The sequence below is a fragment of the Cololabis saira genome, chromosome 22 (assembly GCF_033807715.1).
Source record: "Cololabis saira isolate AMF1-May2022 chromosome 22, fColSai1.1, whole genome shotgun sequence".
Taxonomy (NCBI): domain Eukaryota; kingdom Metazoa; phylum Chordata; class Actinopteri; order Beloniformes; family Belonidae; genus Cololabis; species Cololabis saira.
In genome coordinates, this window is record NC_084608.1 from 33,200,946 (window position 1) to 33,218,142 (window position 17,197).

At 44.8% G+C, this 17,197-nt stretch overlaps 1 protein-coding gene across 1 annotated transcript; it reads right to left on the reverse strand.

Moving 5' to 3' along the window:
* Positions 1–6,881: 6,881 nt before the first annotated feature.
* LOC133423457 (sialidase-like) lies at positions 6,882–12,583 on the reverse strand. The gene is made up of 2 exons (XM_061713630.1): positions 12,467–12,583; positions 6,882–8,308 (listed from the first exon to the last, which is right to left on the reverse strand). The coding sequence occupies exons 1-2, from the start codon at positions 12,495–12,497 to the stop codon at positions 7,188–7,190; spliced, it is 1,152 nt and encodes a 383-aa protein (XP_061569614.1). The 5' UTR covers positions 12,498–12,583; the 3' UTR covers positions 6,882–7,187.
* Positions 12,584–17,197: the final 4,614 nt, after the last annotated feature.

Consider the following 17,197-nt stretch of genomic DNA (forward strand, 5'->3'; position numbering starts at 1 on the left):
TGTTTCTATGTGGTTTGAATAAGGATTTACTTGAGAATAATTCTATACAATTACAGCTCTGTTGTTAGAATATTCCTTCAAGACGGTTTTTGGTGAAATATTTGAATCCATTCACACGTTTGTTTGTTCTCTGAGGGAAAAACCTCTCTAAAATGATGTAATTTTTAACATATCGAACATTAAAATTAAGCTTTTTTCCTTTTGTGAGAATCTGATTGACTTTGCAATCTAAACTGAAATAGGGAGCAAGAAGTGCTGAACACAAACATAGATTCAGAGGAAAACATTGAAAATAAATGAATAAAAAAACTGAAACATTAAACAATCAGATAAAACACTAAGATCTCAAACTGAAAAGCCGCCGTCACCTCGGAGCTTCCTGGAGCTTTTCCACTAGAACCTACTCAGCCCGACTCGGCTCTCCTCGGTTTGGTTCTTCTCCATCAGGGGTCTAATGTGCTAAGAAGATACTTTTCTGTGTCTATTCTGCCGAGGTTCTAAGCGGCTGAGTCGGGCTGTGACGTCATCACACTACAGGCCACCGATTGGTCGGGGGGTTGGAGTCAGACGTCTGAGTCAGGATGTGACATCAGAGAAAGAGACTGACGGAGATTCTTGTTCATTTTATTCCATTAGCAACGGCAGCAGAAGCATGTTTGGTGATCCAACTCTGAGGTGCAGATGTTCATAAACCTGGTGCTGAGGAGAGAATTAAAAAGATCTAGACGGGCGATAAGGAACGACCAGATCTATCAGGAGCTCTGTCACTTCATAGCTGCTCAGCTACCAACGGACTTTTCAGCAGCCGAGACAAACAAAAAAATTAAAAAGCATCGGTGCTTAAAGCTTCTCTCTCTCATTTTTTAACTTTATATCGAACACAAGCCACAGACCAGCAGCACATTTATCATCTCCTCCAGGTTCTACATCTTTAGTGTTGTTGTCTTCTTCGTTTAGATCACGCAATAAAATACGTCACAGCAGCTTCGCTCCAACCTCCTACTTCTGCTCCAACTGCTGAATTGCAGAAACAAACTAAAATTGGAGAAATATGCTCTCATTTTCTTGCACTGATTAGAAGTCGGGTGGTGGTGTTTTGAGCTGCCTGGTTGACTCAGACGTAAAGAACAAAGCTGGACCGGGCCCCCGAACTAATACCTGTATAAACGTCCAGTTTCCACTCAGGCTTGTCGACCTGCACCTGAGAGGCAGCACGAGCCCCAAATAACACCATGATACCACAGAAAACTCCTTAACGTCCACCGCAGGTTATTCTCTCATGGCTTGTGAACTTAAGTCCACTTTAATCACTTTGAAAGATAGTTTGTTTATCTAAATAACAAATGCTTAGAGCAACATCCATCCATTTTCAGAACCCGCCTCCTCCTGTCGGGGTCCCCGGGATCATCACACCCTGGACGGGTCACGGATCACGCTGTTCCAGACCTGATCGGAATGGGACGATGCATCCTGATCAGGGATCAATATGTATTTTATTCTCATTATTTTGATCAGCGCATCAAACAGATGATGGAAAAAGCGTCAGAAAAACACCACAGGCTGTCGCACATTCTTGCCAACTTCACATGCACAAGTGCAGCATGATGGACACCCGGGCCCGGCTGCCACGAGGACGATTGTAGGTCGCTTTAAACACATTTTATTCTTTAAGCCAGAACAAGAGTTCAGTCTAAAAAGCACATTTATTTACATGCCTGACTTTATGACTCTGTTGCAGTTTTATTTGCTCATTTATTTACATGCCTGCTGGGTATTTGAAGTTGAGCTGCTGTTTTTATTAAATTCAAATTTTTATTAGGTAATAGTTGCATTATTATTACTTTATTGTTCAAGCTACCTCACGGAGAACTGCTCTGTTTAAGTGCTAAATGATCAAATAAGGTTAATAAAAAAAAGGGGGACAACCTGGATCTGTGTATTTTGCATTTGTTCATTATTTTAATATTACGAAAGTATCAGGACTCGAAATCAAATGACTTGCACACACACACACACACACACACACACACACACACACTCCTGCCGGGTCCAGGAGTCCAACCAGGAACTAATCCACCGTGCTGCCCAGTTACAGCATCAATCATTACACATTTGTGAATCAGAACAATTCAAATCCTAAATGTATTTCATATTTTTTTAATGGTGAAAGTCTGAAGTAAAACAAGCTCAACCATACAGAAGTAGGTAGGTATAAAATATAGGTATACACACACACACACACACACACACACACACATATATATATATACACACACACATATATATACACACACACACACGTGCGCGCGTGCGTGTGTGCATATATTGTGAAAGAGCGGGACACTGGTGCGTGTTGCTAGTTAGATTCCTGTGCCAGAGCTCCGATCAGAGAGAAGGGCACGTAGAAACGTTTCCAAGCACACTTTAATGTTGTTATTGGTTTACAGGACTGGTGATGGTTATCTATATATATATTGGTGTGTGTGGTCTATACAAGAAACATAATAAAAATAATATGAATACTTACAATTGTATGAATAATTAAATTATAAACATTGACATTTTTGGTTGGAAAAATATTAACCTGGATAAATACATAAATTTGGCAATAAAGCAACAACAACCCGGTCACTTAAAAGGTTAGTATTGAAATTATAGATTTAAATGAATCTGGCGGTCTGTGGCTCCACCTAGTGGACACAGACCGCAACTACACTCCTTCAACACGCGAGGGGCGCGTGAACAGCGGTATTAATTAACACTTAAAATGCGTTTAGCGCAATAGTTAGGCTAAATAAACTGTACTGATAATAAATAAATAATGTAAGGCAATAACTTGAATATAGCTTAAAGCTGCATAAACATATCACACTGCAAGGAGAGCTGATTGCACCATCACGTACCTAATTAAAGGAGCCGTCTGTAAGAAATGGCCAAAACTGGTACTGCAGTCACTTTCAAAATATTGTTGAGCTGCGTGTACCCTCCCCCTCCTCCCCCCGACCAGAGGTTGCCAGGTAGGCTGCAGAATGCAGCAGGAACATAGGCTGCCATGGCTGCGATAATTAGAGCCGAGCTGGCAACCCGGATGCTGAAACAATACTGACTTGGTGATTGGGAGATAGGTGGAGGGTGGAGCTTCAGAAACAATACTGACTTGGTGATTGGGAGATAGGTGGAGGGTGGAGCTTCAGAAACAATACTGACTTGGTGATTGGGAGATAGGTGGAGGGTGGAGCTTCAGAAACAATACTGACTTGGTGATTGGGAGATAGGTGGAGGGTGGAGCTTCAGGCCAAAACAAAAAATGACAACATAAACATCAGTTGAGGGCTGCAACTCCTCTTTTTAAACTGGAATATCCTGGCTTGAGTGCTGTTGTCAGTGACATAAGTATTTGAAATGAACATGATTTTTAAACGTCTGTTGACATATCGGGGTCATTTTATGATTCGTTTTATTATTGCTCTTACATACAGCTCCTTTAACTACTAAAAGCAACACAGTGTTCAAGATTCACATAAACGCAGTATATTAAGGCAGTTTAACCACTCAATGTTTAGGCAAGTTTGAGAACATCATAATAGCGTACTGTAATAACTATTTGTTTATTAGATTATATATATTTATTTTTATTTGACGGATAGTATAAAGCTGCCACCACCTTTGTCAAACTCGTGTGGTCCGGTATAAGAGGCAGGAGGATATTTGTCAAACACACACATACATGAGGATAGGATACAAAATAAACTTTATTGGAAAATATGATTTCATTAAAAATGGTAATATGACCCCAGCAACAGGCTAAAGGGGCTGACACACCAAGCCGAAAATCGGCCGTCGGGCCGTCGGTGAGCGTCGGTGCTCGTCTGTCGGGCTAGTTTCCCCGGTGTGTCCCGCACGTCGCCACAGGTCGGGCGCCCGTCGGGAGCTTTTCAGCCGATTCGACATGTTGAATCAGCGTCGGCCGTCGGTCAAACAACTCACTCTGTGATTGGCTGTTCCCAGAATTTCCCAGAATGCTTTTCGTCGTCATTTGCGGACTGAATAAAAAAAAAAACATGGCGGACATTTCTTATGAATAAAATCAATATTTTGAGTTGTGGGACTGGGCCAACGTCTCCACTAATTTGCCAACATAGTCGCTAACTGAAGGGAATCCCTGTCCAGCCCCCACATCAAGCATTATGTCCACTGGGAGGACCATCTCTCGTCCGAACAACACCTTATATGGGGTGAAATCTATACTGGCATGCACACTGCTGCGATATGCCGTCATTACATATGGTATAAGTTAAGGTAATAAGTTAGTCCCAATTAATAATTTCTTATTTTTTAATATTTTTAGTTAGTTTCTGCATAAAAATGCGTTTTGATTACATTTCTAGCGAGAAATAAATATTTTACTTATATTCACTCAGTGAATGTACATAATCACTCGCTTGTCTTTTTCAAACCGCGCCAGAATAAAGGCTGATTTATGGTTCTACGTTACACCAACGCAGAACCTATGGCGTAGGTTACGCGGCGACGCGCGCCGTACGTCGTACCCTACGCCGTAGGCTCTGCGTCGATTTAACGTGGAACCATAAATCAGCTCCGGAGCCGGCAGGCAGAAAATCCCCAAATTTTCGGAGCAAATTACTTAACAGGCGTAGCTACAACTGTTAGATTTCATCTATTAAACCAACATTTATCTTCCTAAATGATTTATTTCAGCCAGCAGTAATTCTACACAGAGTTTTGTTTGTCTGTTTTGATCAGATCTGTTCTGGTCAGAGTTTTGTTTGTCTGCACTTGTGTTTTCTCAATAAAGCTTTGAAAAAAAAAGCGCTGTCCCCCTCCTTGAACCCCTGAATACAGACTACCGCTGCCTGCTGGTATGGAGGGGAATTACCTCTCACGCATGCGCAGAACGTACGTGCTAGTTCGCCGTCGGGTGTCGTATTTGCGATGTGTCTAGTGAGCCCGACAGAGCCCACCACAGCACGAGGCGAGCCGACACAGCAGTCGGCAGAGAGGGGGGGAAGTCGGGTTGGTGTGTCAAGACCTTAAGAGCTAGAGGCTAACAGCTATGACACACCAATGGCCATCCTACAACCTGCCACACGATATGTAAGTCCACAAACAAGGACAAAATCTGCACACTATAAGAGAATCACTGCACACGCTAAAACCCAATAACTGGCACAACACACTAATGAAACCCAGTGTTAAAAATGCACAGCAATATATAGGGACCACTCCAAACTGTAAGCAGGTCAAAACCACTCCACACCACTAGGGGGAGGCAGGGGGCCCTGGGGCCGTCAGCGTCGCCTCTAAATGAGCCCCTGACAAAGGGTCCATTACACTAGACTATACTTTAAAACCATATGCTCGAGTTCATATGGGGAAATGAACTGGCATGCAACATACTTAAAGGAGCTGTATGTAAGAGCAATAATAAAACGAATCATAAAATGACCCCGATATGTCAACAGACATTTAAAAATCATGTTCATTTCAAATACTTATGTCACTGACAACAGCACTCAAGCCAGGATATTCCAGTTTAAAAAGAGGAGTTGCAGCCCTCAACTGATGTTTATGTTGTCATTTTTTGTTTTGGCCTGAAGCTCCACCCTCCACCTATCTCCCAATCACCAAGTCAGTATTGTTTCTGAAGCTCCACCCTCCACCTATCTCCCAATCACCAAGTCAGTATTGTTTCTGAAGCTCCACCCTCCACCTATCTCCCAATCACCAAGTCAGTATTGTTTCTGAAGCTCCACCCTCCACCTATCTCCCAATCACCAAGTCAGTATTGTTTCAGCATCCGGGTTGCCAGCTCGGCTCTAATTATCGCAGCCATGGCAGCCTACGTTCCTGCTGCATTCTGCAGCCTACCTGGCAACCTCTGGTCGGTGGGAGGAGGGGGAGGAGGGGGAGGGTACACGCTGCTCAACAATATTTTGAAAGTGACTGCAGTACCAGTTTTGGCCATTTCTTACAGACGGCTCCTTTAAATACTGAAACTAAATACAGACATGAAAGGAAAATTATAAACGACACAACATATAACAGTAAATGTAAACAGTATTTGAGTTCACTTATCTCGCCCGGTCTGGCGACGACACCCCCCCACGGGGTGTCAGCATGGAGTTGCCCGTGAAGCGTCCACAGAACAAACTCAATGCGGCCGGGTTAGTGACAACCGGCAGCAGTTTGTGGCAGGGAAGCCTCAGTAAGGAAAAGACAACGGCACTTACTACTCCCCGGCCCCTCGCTACCTAAAGGAGGCGTCCAGCCTCCCCTCCTCACTCAGGAAAAAGGCTCGCTCCCTTACTCAACTGTCTTCGCGGCCGGCAACTATAAAAGCTGGGATCCGCACCCTCCCAGCCCGGACCGGTGCTGCAGCCTCAGACAAGTATTCCCCACTCACTGTCCGGCCATTCACAGCCCTCTTTTATTCCAGCGTCGTTGTCCTCTCCTACTCGACACAGGTGCAAGTCATTCATAATCAGGTAAGGAAACTCCTCCCCGCAGCATCCACACCGGCAGGCACAGAGACCCTCCTGACATTTCATTACACTCCTCCCTCCCCTAATGAAGAGAACTTGCCCTCGAGTTAACACGTCACATCGTAGTCTTTTAACCATCCGGGTGCCTTCTGTTCACGCACCGGGCGTCCCCCCCCCGCGCATCCAGGCGAACAGCTCCCCCCTCTGGCGGGAGCAAGTGCTGTCCGCACTGTTCCTCCGGGGTCACACTGGCATCCCGTGGTGCAGCAGGTGTCGCAGTCAGATGGCAATGGCCACTGTTAGGTCTAAAATGGCATTAAATCATTCCGTAACCGAAGAAAGACACCAGAGACTGCTGGAAAGGTTTTAACGCACTTCTGCAGAAGCGGGAGAGCAGAGGCAGGAGTGCAGAACGACAGTTCTCAGTGAGAACTCCTGACAGCAAAATGCTTCTCGCAGTTCCTCCCTCTGCATTATGCTTTTATTGAGAAACTTAACAGTGACCGTTATGTACAGTGAGAGGAAGAGATAAAGTGTGATTTAATCATGACATTTCAGTAGAGTGATTGAACCAGGACATTCCAAAACCTGAGTAGATCAGGAAGTGGCGTTGTGACATCTGTTAACAAAGCATGTGACAGCATCGGAAGGACAAAACAAGTTTAACCTTTAATTAACCTTACACTACCACCGACGAACATCGGCAGGGTCCCTCTTAGCAGAATCAGGTGGTGATGGCGACTGCTGCAAGAGAGTATCAGCAGGGCCACTCTCAACAGTATCAGGTGGTGATGGCGACTGCTGCAAGAGAGTATCAGCGGGGCCACTCTCAACAGAATCAGACGGTGATGGCGACTGCTGCAAGAGAGCATCAGCAGGGCCCCTCTCAACAGAATCAGGCGGTGATGGCGACTGCTGCAAGAGAGTATCAGCAGGACCCCTCTCAGTAGAATCAGGTGGTGATGGCGACTGCTGCAAGAGAGTATCAGCAGGGCCCCTCTCAACAGAATCAGGCGGTGATGGCGGCTGCTGCAAGAGAGTATCAGCAGGGCCCCTCTCAGTAGAATCAGGTGGTGATGGCGACTGCTGCAAGAGAGTATCAGCAGGGTCCCTCTCAGTAGAATCAGGTGGTGATGGCGACTGCTGCAAGAGAGTATCAGCAGGGCCCCTCTCAACAGAATCAGGCGGTGATGGCGACTGCTGCAAGAGAGTATCAGCAGGGCCCCTCTCAGCAGAATCAGGTGGTGATGGCGACTGCTGCAAGAGAGTATCAGCAGGACCCCTCTCAGTAGAATCAGGTGGTGATGGCGACTGCTGCAAGAGAGTATCAGCAGGGCCCCTCTCAACAGAATCAGGCGGTGATGGCGGCTGCTGCAAGAGAGTATCAGCAGGGCCCCTCTCAGTAGAATCAGGTGGTGATGGCGACTGCTGCAAGAGAGTATCAGCAGGGTCCCTCTCAGTAGAATCAGGTGGTGATGGCGACTGCTGCAAGAGAGTATCAGCAGGGCCCCTCTCAACAGAATCAGGCGGTGATGGCGACTGCTGCAAGAGAGTATCAGCAGGGCCCCTCTCAGCAGAATCAGGTGGTGATGGCGACTGCTGCAAGAGAGTATCAGCAGGGCCCCTCTCAACAGAATCGGGCGGTGATGGCGACTGCTGCAAGAGAGTATCAGCAGGGCCCCTCTCAGCAGAATCGGGCGGTGATGGCGACTGCTGCAAGAGAGCATCAGCAGGACCTCCTTCCACCAGAACACTCTCCATCTGAACCGGGCCTGATTCCCCATCACCCTTGGTCAATGGCAGCCCTAAAGAGGAAGCCAAATAAGGTTTAAGACGGTTGAAATGTACCACAATCTCTGGCCTTATCCCTACTGGTGCCACTCGGTACAACACTTCTCATTCTCACTTCACATTGAGTCCATGCTCATAATGTGAAATGTGCTTTATAAATAAATTTGACTTAACTTGACTTGACTTCTGTGACCCTCTCTATTATTTTGTAAGGGCCTTTAAAACGTCATTGAAGCTTGGGGCACAATCCTCTCCTCCTTACTTTGTTTAGAACCCACACAAGTTCCCTGTCAGAGTAATACTGAAAGTTCACTCTGACATCAAAATTGGTCTTTTGTTGACTAGAAGCTTTGGCCTGATGCTTCTTCACTGCCTCCACTACAGTGGATAACGGGCCAATCCCAATACACCCCCTACTTTCTACCACTAGCCCTCACTCACTACCACTACCCCTAAAAATTAAGCCACAGGCGTAGGGCCCTTTTAATCTTCCCTAGGGATTGGGACACCACTTGCTACGTCACTGCGTGGTTTACGTTTGGGTACGTAAGCAACTGTGTAGTTACGTTTGCACATACGTCACACCATATCAGGAAGCCGAGAGCTAAAAGCTGTTTTAATTTCCGCTGTAGCGCTGTTAATATGCCACTTTATTAAGTTTTAATATTTTTTCAGACGTAAAAGTAACCGTTAAGATCCCCAACCCCAGATACAACGCAACAACGACCAAGCGAGTGATTATGTACATTCACTGAGTGAATATTATGAAAGAAAAATATATATTTCTCGCTAGAAACGTAATCAAAACTCATTTTTATGCAGAAACTAACTCAAATTATTGATTTTATTCACTAAAAATTAGAAATGTCCGCCATATTTTTTTGTTTGATTCAGTCTGCAAATGATGACGTAAAGCATTCTGAGAAATTTTTCTGGCCCTCGGTCGCGAAGTCAACATCTGAAATCCCTCGCTGTGAAGGGTTAGATTCATACCCCCTACCCCTCGTTATGTCCACTATCCCTACATGCAAAGAGGAATTGGGACACCACTACCCTCACAGGAACGCGCAAAATTTAGGGGTAGGGCTGAAAAGTAGGGCTAGGGGGGGATTGGGACTGGCCCAACGTCTCCACTAATTTGCCAACATACTCGCTAACGGAAGGGAATCCCTCTCCAGCCCCCACATCAAGCATTATGTCCACTGGGAGGACCATCTCTCGTCCGAACAACACCTTATATGGGGTGAAACCTATACTGGCATGCACACTGCTGCGATATGCCATCATTACATATGGTATAAGAATGTCCCAATTAGACTGATTCTCCTCGACAAACAGTGATAACATAGACAGCAATGTGCGATTAAATCGTTCAATGAGACCATCTGACTGTGGGTAGTATGGGGAAGTCCTCGTTTTGTGGATATTTAGGAGCTGACATAATTCTCTGAACAGAGTGGACTCAAAATTCCACCCCTGGTCTGAATGGATGCTACGTGGAGCCCAAAATCTACAAACCCATTCTTCCACTAACACCTTAGCAATGGTCTTGGCCTCCTGGTTTGGCAGAGGAAATGCTTCTGTCCACTTGGAGAATTAGTACCCTATAACCACAATATACTTATTTCTACTGGCTGTCTCTGGCAAAGGGCCTAGAATGTCGAGCGCTACTCTTTCATGTGGTCGGGACACACTTGATGTCTGAAGGCGAGCACAAGGGGGACGACCCTGAACCTTCCGGGAGGCGCAATCTACACATTGCCTACACCACAGCTTCACATCCCCGAACCACCCCAGCCAATAGAAGCGACCCTTCACCTTCCCCTGCAGCTTCTGTACCCCTAAGTGGCCACCAGTGGGGGAATCATGCAACTGCGCCAAAATGGGCTGAACAATTATAATTAAAAAAGTCTTTTTTTCAATTAATCTACATCTACCACAGGCTCCCTGCTCGACCCCCTGCAGTTTGCCTACCGGGCAAACAGGTCGGTGGATGACGCAGTCAACATAGGACTGCATTACATCCTGCGTCATCTCGACACCTCAGGGACTTATGCAAGGATCCTGTTTGTGGACTTCAGCTCTGCGTTCAACACGATCGCACCCGCAATCCTCCACCAGAAGCTCACCCAGCTCACCGTGCCTGCCCCCACCTGTCAGTGGATTACCAGCTTCCTGAGTGACAGGAGGCAGCAGGTGAGGCTGGGGAGCATCACATCCAGCACCCGTACCATCAGCACTGGCGCCCCCCAGGGGTGCGTCCTCTCACCACTGCTCTTCTCCCTATACACAAACGACTGCACCTCAGGGGACTCTTCTGTGAAGCTCCTGAAGTACGCGGACGACACCACCGTCATCGGCCTGATCCGGGAAGGTGACGAGTCCGCGTACAGACGGGAGGTGGATCAGCTGGTCCACTGGTGCGGTCGGAACCACCTGGAACTGAACCCGCTCAAGACTGTGGAGTTGACAGTGGACTTCAGAAAAAACCCACTGCCACTCCTCCCCCTCACCATCCTCAACAGCACCGTCTCCTCCACAGACTCCTTCAAGTTCCTGGGGTCCACCATCTCCCGGGACCTGAAGTGGTCCACCCACATCAACTCCATCAGGAAGAAGGCGCAGCAGAGGTTGTACTTCCTGCGGCAGCTCAGGAAGTTCAACCTGCCACAGCAGCTGCTGATCACCTTCTACACTGCCATCATCCAGTCTGTTCTCTGCTCCTCCATCACTGTCTGGTTTGCATCAGCCACCAAACTAGACAGGCACAGACTGCAACGGACCATCAGGTCTGCAGAGAGGATAGTTGGGACTAACCTCCCATCTATCGACGACCTGTACCGGTCCAGGACCAGGAAACGGGCAGGTCGAATCTCTGCAGACCCCTCACACCCGGGACACCGCCTGTTCCAACTCCTCCCCTCTGGACGGCGCTACAGAGCACTGTACGCCAAAACCTCCAGACACAAAGACAGTTTCTTCCCGCAAGCGGTTGCTCTGATGAACTCCCACAAATAATTAGTCTCAGAGTAACCAAACACGTGCAATAAAAAAATCATCCAGCACCCTCTTTAATAATCATGTCTGCCTCACTCTGCTGCACCTCTGCACCTCTCACTTTTGTACTTCCTTTTGTATAATTTTTTGTATTTTTTGTATAATTTGTCTGTTAAATTGTATATAGGTTATACTTATACTTATTCTTATTTTTATTCAGAACTATCCTTCTTTTATCACTACCTCAAACTGCTGCACCTTAAAATGTTAAAATGTTAAAATGTTTATACTGTAGATAGTAATACCACATTTGTTTATTGTTTATTTGTTTATTGTTATTTTTTTACTACCAAAGAGCGAAATAACCGAATCAAATTCCTTGTTGGACAATGTTCGAACCTGGCCAATAAAGCTGATTCTGATTCTGATTCTGATTCTGATTCTATATACAAACGTTTAGAAAAATAATTCGTCACATAACAGTTGTGAACAGTACGATACAGAAAAAATAGGTTGTTTCAAAGTAATTTAACCTTCACCAATCATTTAAAGCCAAGTAAGCTAAATTCAGATATTTGTATGGAAGCATTTTATATGTAATACTTAATTGTTTTAGAAAACAAGTCAAAATAATGAATTTTCGAGTTAAAATAGTGGAATTACACTAGATGTTTATTGCTGAAGATTACAGGATCGTGCTTGAAGTCAATAAGGAAATCCTGTTGCATCCCTCCTCACGGGCTCTACAGTACCTGCCCTTCTGAAAAATAAATTAAATACATTTAATTCCTGTAAACTTGAAGCAATAAGGATTTACCAAAGAATGTTGTAATTCTGAAGAAATAAGACTCAAACTTCATATTTGTTTGAACTGATTTAAAGTCAAATTTAAACTGGAAATTTTTGACTGACTTAAATGTACAACAGTAATTTAAACAGTCACAGTTTTTACTCATATAGTTCATAAACATTTATATTCAAATAAATGACACATTTACCATTTGAAAAAATTAGAGGTGGCTGTGAAGCTCTCAGCTGCTTCAAGTTACTTCAGAGAGTCATTAAAGTGTCTTTAACTAGTGATTAAATGTTTTCTAGGTGTTTCATTTTTACTTGAAAGATTCTGTTTGAATTATGTAAAAACATCAAAACCAAAATATAAAATACATCTTTACCTTCATTTCTTTCTCGTGTCCGTTCTTCCATCCTTCTCCTTCTGTCTTTGATTTTATCAACTAAAATCAATAACACCACACCCGCTACCAAACCCACCAACACACCCACCACCACAGCCACCATCACACTCACCGCAGCCCCCACCGCCGCCACCACCCCACCCCCTACCGTACCCCCCACCAGAGCACCAGTAAAAATGCTGCGTTTGACACCTGGCCCGATTGCAGTTTTCAGCATCAAAGCTTTCACACAATTTAACATCATATACACGATCGTCCATGTGGACACACCAAATATCACACCAAACATCACACCCACCGACACCGACACCTCCACCTCCACAGTACTCATAGCCCCCACATTAGCCTTTATCATAGCCCCCCGCACAGCCCTCACCACAGCCCCCACCACAGCCCCCACCACAGCCCCCACCACTACCCCCACCACAGCCTTCACCATCACAACAATCAATCCTTTCAACGCCCCACCCACCCACACCTCCACCAGATCAGACCAGCACACACCCACTGACGCACCCACTGACAGACCCACCAACACACCCATATATACAGTAATCCAATACCCCACCATAAACCCCACCTTAGTCAAAAACACAGCCATCAGCAGACCCCCCACCACTGCCCCCACCACAGCCAACACCACTCCCAACACCAGACCCACCAACAAATCCTTCAGCTTCACACCCTTCACCATCACCCCCACCATCACATCCTTTGACATCACATACTTCACCATCACACCCATCAGCAAACCCCCCACTAAAATAACTCCAGTCCGGTCTGCAACAGAAAAACAGAACAAGAATTAAAATGACAGTTTTTCTATTTTGATGACAGTGATTTGAAACATGTCTCAACAGATCACATGAACCTTCACAAGTGTATCTGTGTGTAGTCATTAGTTGACCTAAAGTCAATGAGTTCTTTGAAAGTTTCAGCTATTTACTAAAACAAAATGATTAATATAACAAGAATAATATAACAAAATTAGAGGTTTCTATCTGTAACAGAGATGGATGCAGTTCTGTGACGTCACACTCTGATGATCTACGTCACCGACACTTCAGCAGTGATGTCATGCAGATGTTAATATGATTAAAGAATATTCAACTTTTGACATTACACATGACCAAAATTAACTTCTTAATATTCTATTTTCAATATGGTTCAAACACTGTGAGAAGACTCACTTTTAATGCCTTACCTTTAGATACATGAAGAAAGGTGTATTTCACGTAAGTGTCCTCTTCATCAGTGAGTTCACACGTGTAAGTTCCTGTCTGGTCTGAAGATAAACCCTTCAGCATGAGACTTCCTGTCTCTGACACGGACACCACGTGCTGCTTCCACCTCTCTGAAGGTTTGTAGGCGTCTTCAGCGCCGCTCTGTGTCAGGATGATCTCCTCATGGTTAAATCTCCAGGTGAGATATATGATTGGATTGGCGGTTGAGCAGGGGATGAGAGTTTCAGTGTCTGATGCATTTAGAGCAGCTGGAATTACAGTAAACATGAAACAGAATCATGAAGCTCCAAAACATCTCAAACAGCACATTATAACCTGAACCTTTCTGTTACCTGGTTTAAGCAACGTGGTTCTCCAGCTGTTTGCTGCAGTGCTGACGGTGCAGATGTAGTCCAGGTCCGTATCATTATCTGAAAGGACCAGAGAGCTGCTGATGTTGTAAAGCTGCTGTTCAGTCTGCTGGACTGTTGGTGGATTCTGCAGGATCCTGCTGGATGAAGGACTGGTGGTCCAGGTGAGTCCAGGTTCAGGATAGATCCCCTCTGAGCTGCAGATGATCTTATTTTGTGTCTTTTCAATGTTGACCCTCTGGACTGGAGCTGTAAGACAAATATGCGGTTATAAATGTTGTTAATGTCACGGAACGTCTGCTTCAATGTTGGCTGCAAACGTGCCTCACTGGTCGAGTCCAGGTCAGATTCATTTATGTTAAAAACAACCAAGCTTCACCAAGGTGCTTTACAGGTAAAACACAACAATATACTGTAAATAATATTAAACAAATGGAGTAAAAACACAAATCTACCAAGAAGATCTTACATCTCTTCTAAAAGGGACAGGAAGTCAATGGACCGATGTCAGAACTGGATCACTATGCTCACATTTCCTGGTCCAGTTTAGGGCCGAGCTGCAGCGTTCTGCACGAACTGAAGGATTAACTGATCTAAACCAGCATACAGGAATTACACTAATCCAGAATTGTAATTATAAAAGCATTCATGACTCTTTAAATCTTTATAAACATAATTATGACTTCACTTTGGACAACAGTCGTTGACCTTCAAGGCTGAAACCAGCGTCTGCAGCCATCACTTCTCTACTGAGGAAGTAGGGTGGACTTAGTTCTGGTTTGGTAAAGAAAGAAGTGAGAAAAAGGCAAAACTCTGGAGAATGGTCTGCAGAAATGTTACCTGCCGGTTTCCCGACCCTACGCCGGTACGAGGCCTGGATGGAAGGAACATTCTTCTGTTGTATTTTGAGGATTTTTTCTTTTGATTAAGATTACGACACATGATTGGAGGACTAGCGCTTGTTTGACTAATATTTTGGACTGCTGGGACATTTGGGGGGGCTGCATTTGTCCTCGGATGATTTCAGTTCTTTGTTGAGGGGGTTTCTTTTGTTGGTACCGGGAAGATGAGTGAAAAAGGATCCTTTTATGTGAACTGTGGTAATGATAACCGGAGCTTAGTACAGCTGCCTTTTCATTTTATTTCTCTATTTGTTAATGTTTCATTTAAGAGGATGGTACGGGCTACAAGGAATAACTGCATTTCATGCATTAATGGAATATTTTTTCCTTTACTTTACCCTTGTTTTAATTCAATCATGTCAGTGGTTGACATTTCCCCCAGTTTGTGTTTCTGTTTTGCCCCGCCTGTCTTCCATCTGCCCTGATTGTTACCCCCTTGTGTATATCTGGTTTTGTCTTACCCTGGCTCCTTGTGGTTCTGTCCTGTTTCTTTCCTCCATGTGTCCTGCCAAGTTTTTGCTCTAGTTTTTTTATCCCTGTTTCTGTGTGACTTTTGATCCTGCCAAGCAGCGCTTTTGGTTTTTGGTTCTTGCCTTTTTGTAAAATAACCCCTTTTTTGTTGAACTCCTGCCTCTCGCTCTACTGCATCTGGGTCCTCACCACACCAGCCCTGACAAATCTTTCCCTTTTGTGAAGATTTTTTCTTCTTGACTCTAAGAGGAATGGATCAGGTAGGTGCAGGCAGCATATAAAATGTCCCAGCAGGGGCACAGACACTCTGGTCCACTGCTACAGTCATAAAGGATGCATTTCTCTCCTGCGAGACTTCCCTTTAAGACACAAAAAAGAAAATCTCAACAATGAAGAAAATAAATGTCTTAAGTCTTTGACAAATTATTGCGATTGCTGTAACCGAGAAACCAGCCAGATGATGAAGGCAGTGGATCATCATTCAGATGATTATTCAGAGGTAAATCTCTTATGTAATGTTTAATGATAAAGCAGAGTTATAGAACAAATGGATCGTATCAATGAGTCCAAAAACAGCTGGAAACTGGATTTTGATGACTTTCTTCCATCTTTTTCAAAGTCGAGATGTTGTTTAGAGAACTAGGAGAATTAGCTCATGAAATGAAAAACACCCTCCAATGGAAACACCGTTTCCTGCAGCGATACGTTCGTCGCCAAAAAAGTGGAATGGAAATCCACCTTATCTGTAGGCTTTTTAGAAAGCTGGAGATCAGAAAGACTCCTGGGGCCTCATTTATAAAGCTTAGGATTCATACTAAAAGTGCATGTAAACCCAAAAGCCGAAAATGGCGGGCGCAAAAAAAAATCTGAATTTATAAAACCGTGTGCACGCACACTTGCACGCACACTTGCACGCAATGTTCGCTTTATAAATCACATTCCAGCTGGAAGGTTGCGCAGGTGAATTCGCCTCATATCCTGCCCTCTACACACCCACATTATACCATAAATGGGCAACGCAAACTACATGATGAGTGTATTTGCATATAAATGAGCCTGCTGAGCATGCGCAGCGGCTTCCTGCAGTCTGTTTCTGCTGCGCGTCAGGATGAATGAGACGTGTCGAGCCACTGTGCCACTAAATTTCACAGAGACTGAGATGGAGATGTTGTGGATGAGGTGGAGCCCAGGAAAACCACATTATTTGGTGGTCACAGTAATGGCATCACTAACAAAAATAAAGCGAGTGAGTTGCCTGCCAGAATCTGATTTCTGGCCGCGGGAGCGCGCACAGCAGCCCGTTCAGCGATAGCGCTGAAACGTCAGATTTTCAGATTATGAAGCTCAAGAATGAGATCAAATCATATTTAGGTAGAAACAACCTTTCATTAACTGTATTTTGCCTTCAATCAATTTTTGGCAGGTAAAAAGACCCATTTTCAGGGGAGAAATCAGATTCTGGCAGGCAATCTCTTTTTGGCACGACACCTGCACGACGTGTCCTGCACCGTGGACACGGCGTGCCGGTAGGATGATTTGACAGTTGAAAATACCCCGTCAGATCACGCTTCCACATAGATTAATGCAGGTAGGATGATTTGACAGATGAAAATACCCCGTCAGATCACGCTTCCACATAGACATCAACATGTATCTATGTGGAAGCGTGATCTGATCTGGGTATTTCCATCTGTCAAATCATCCTACCTGCCAATATCTATGTGGAAGCTGTCAAGGTTGACA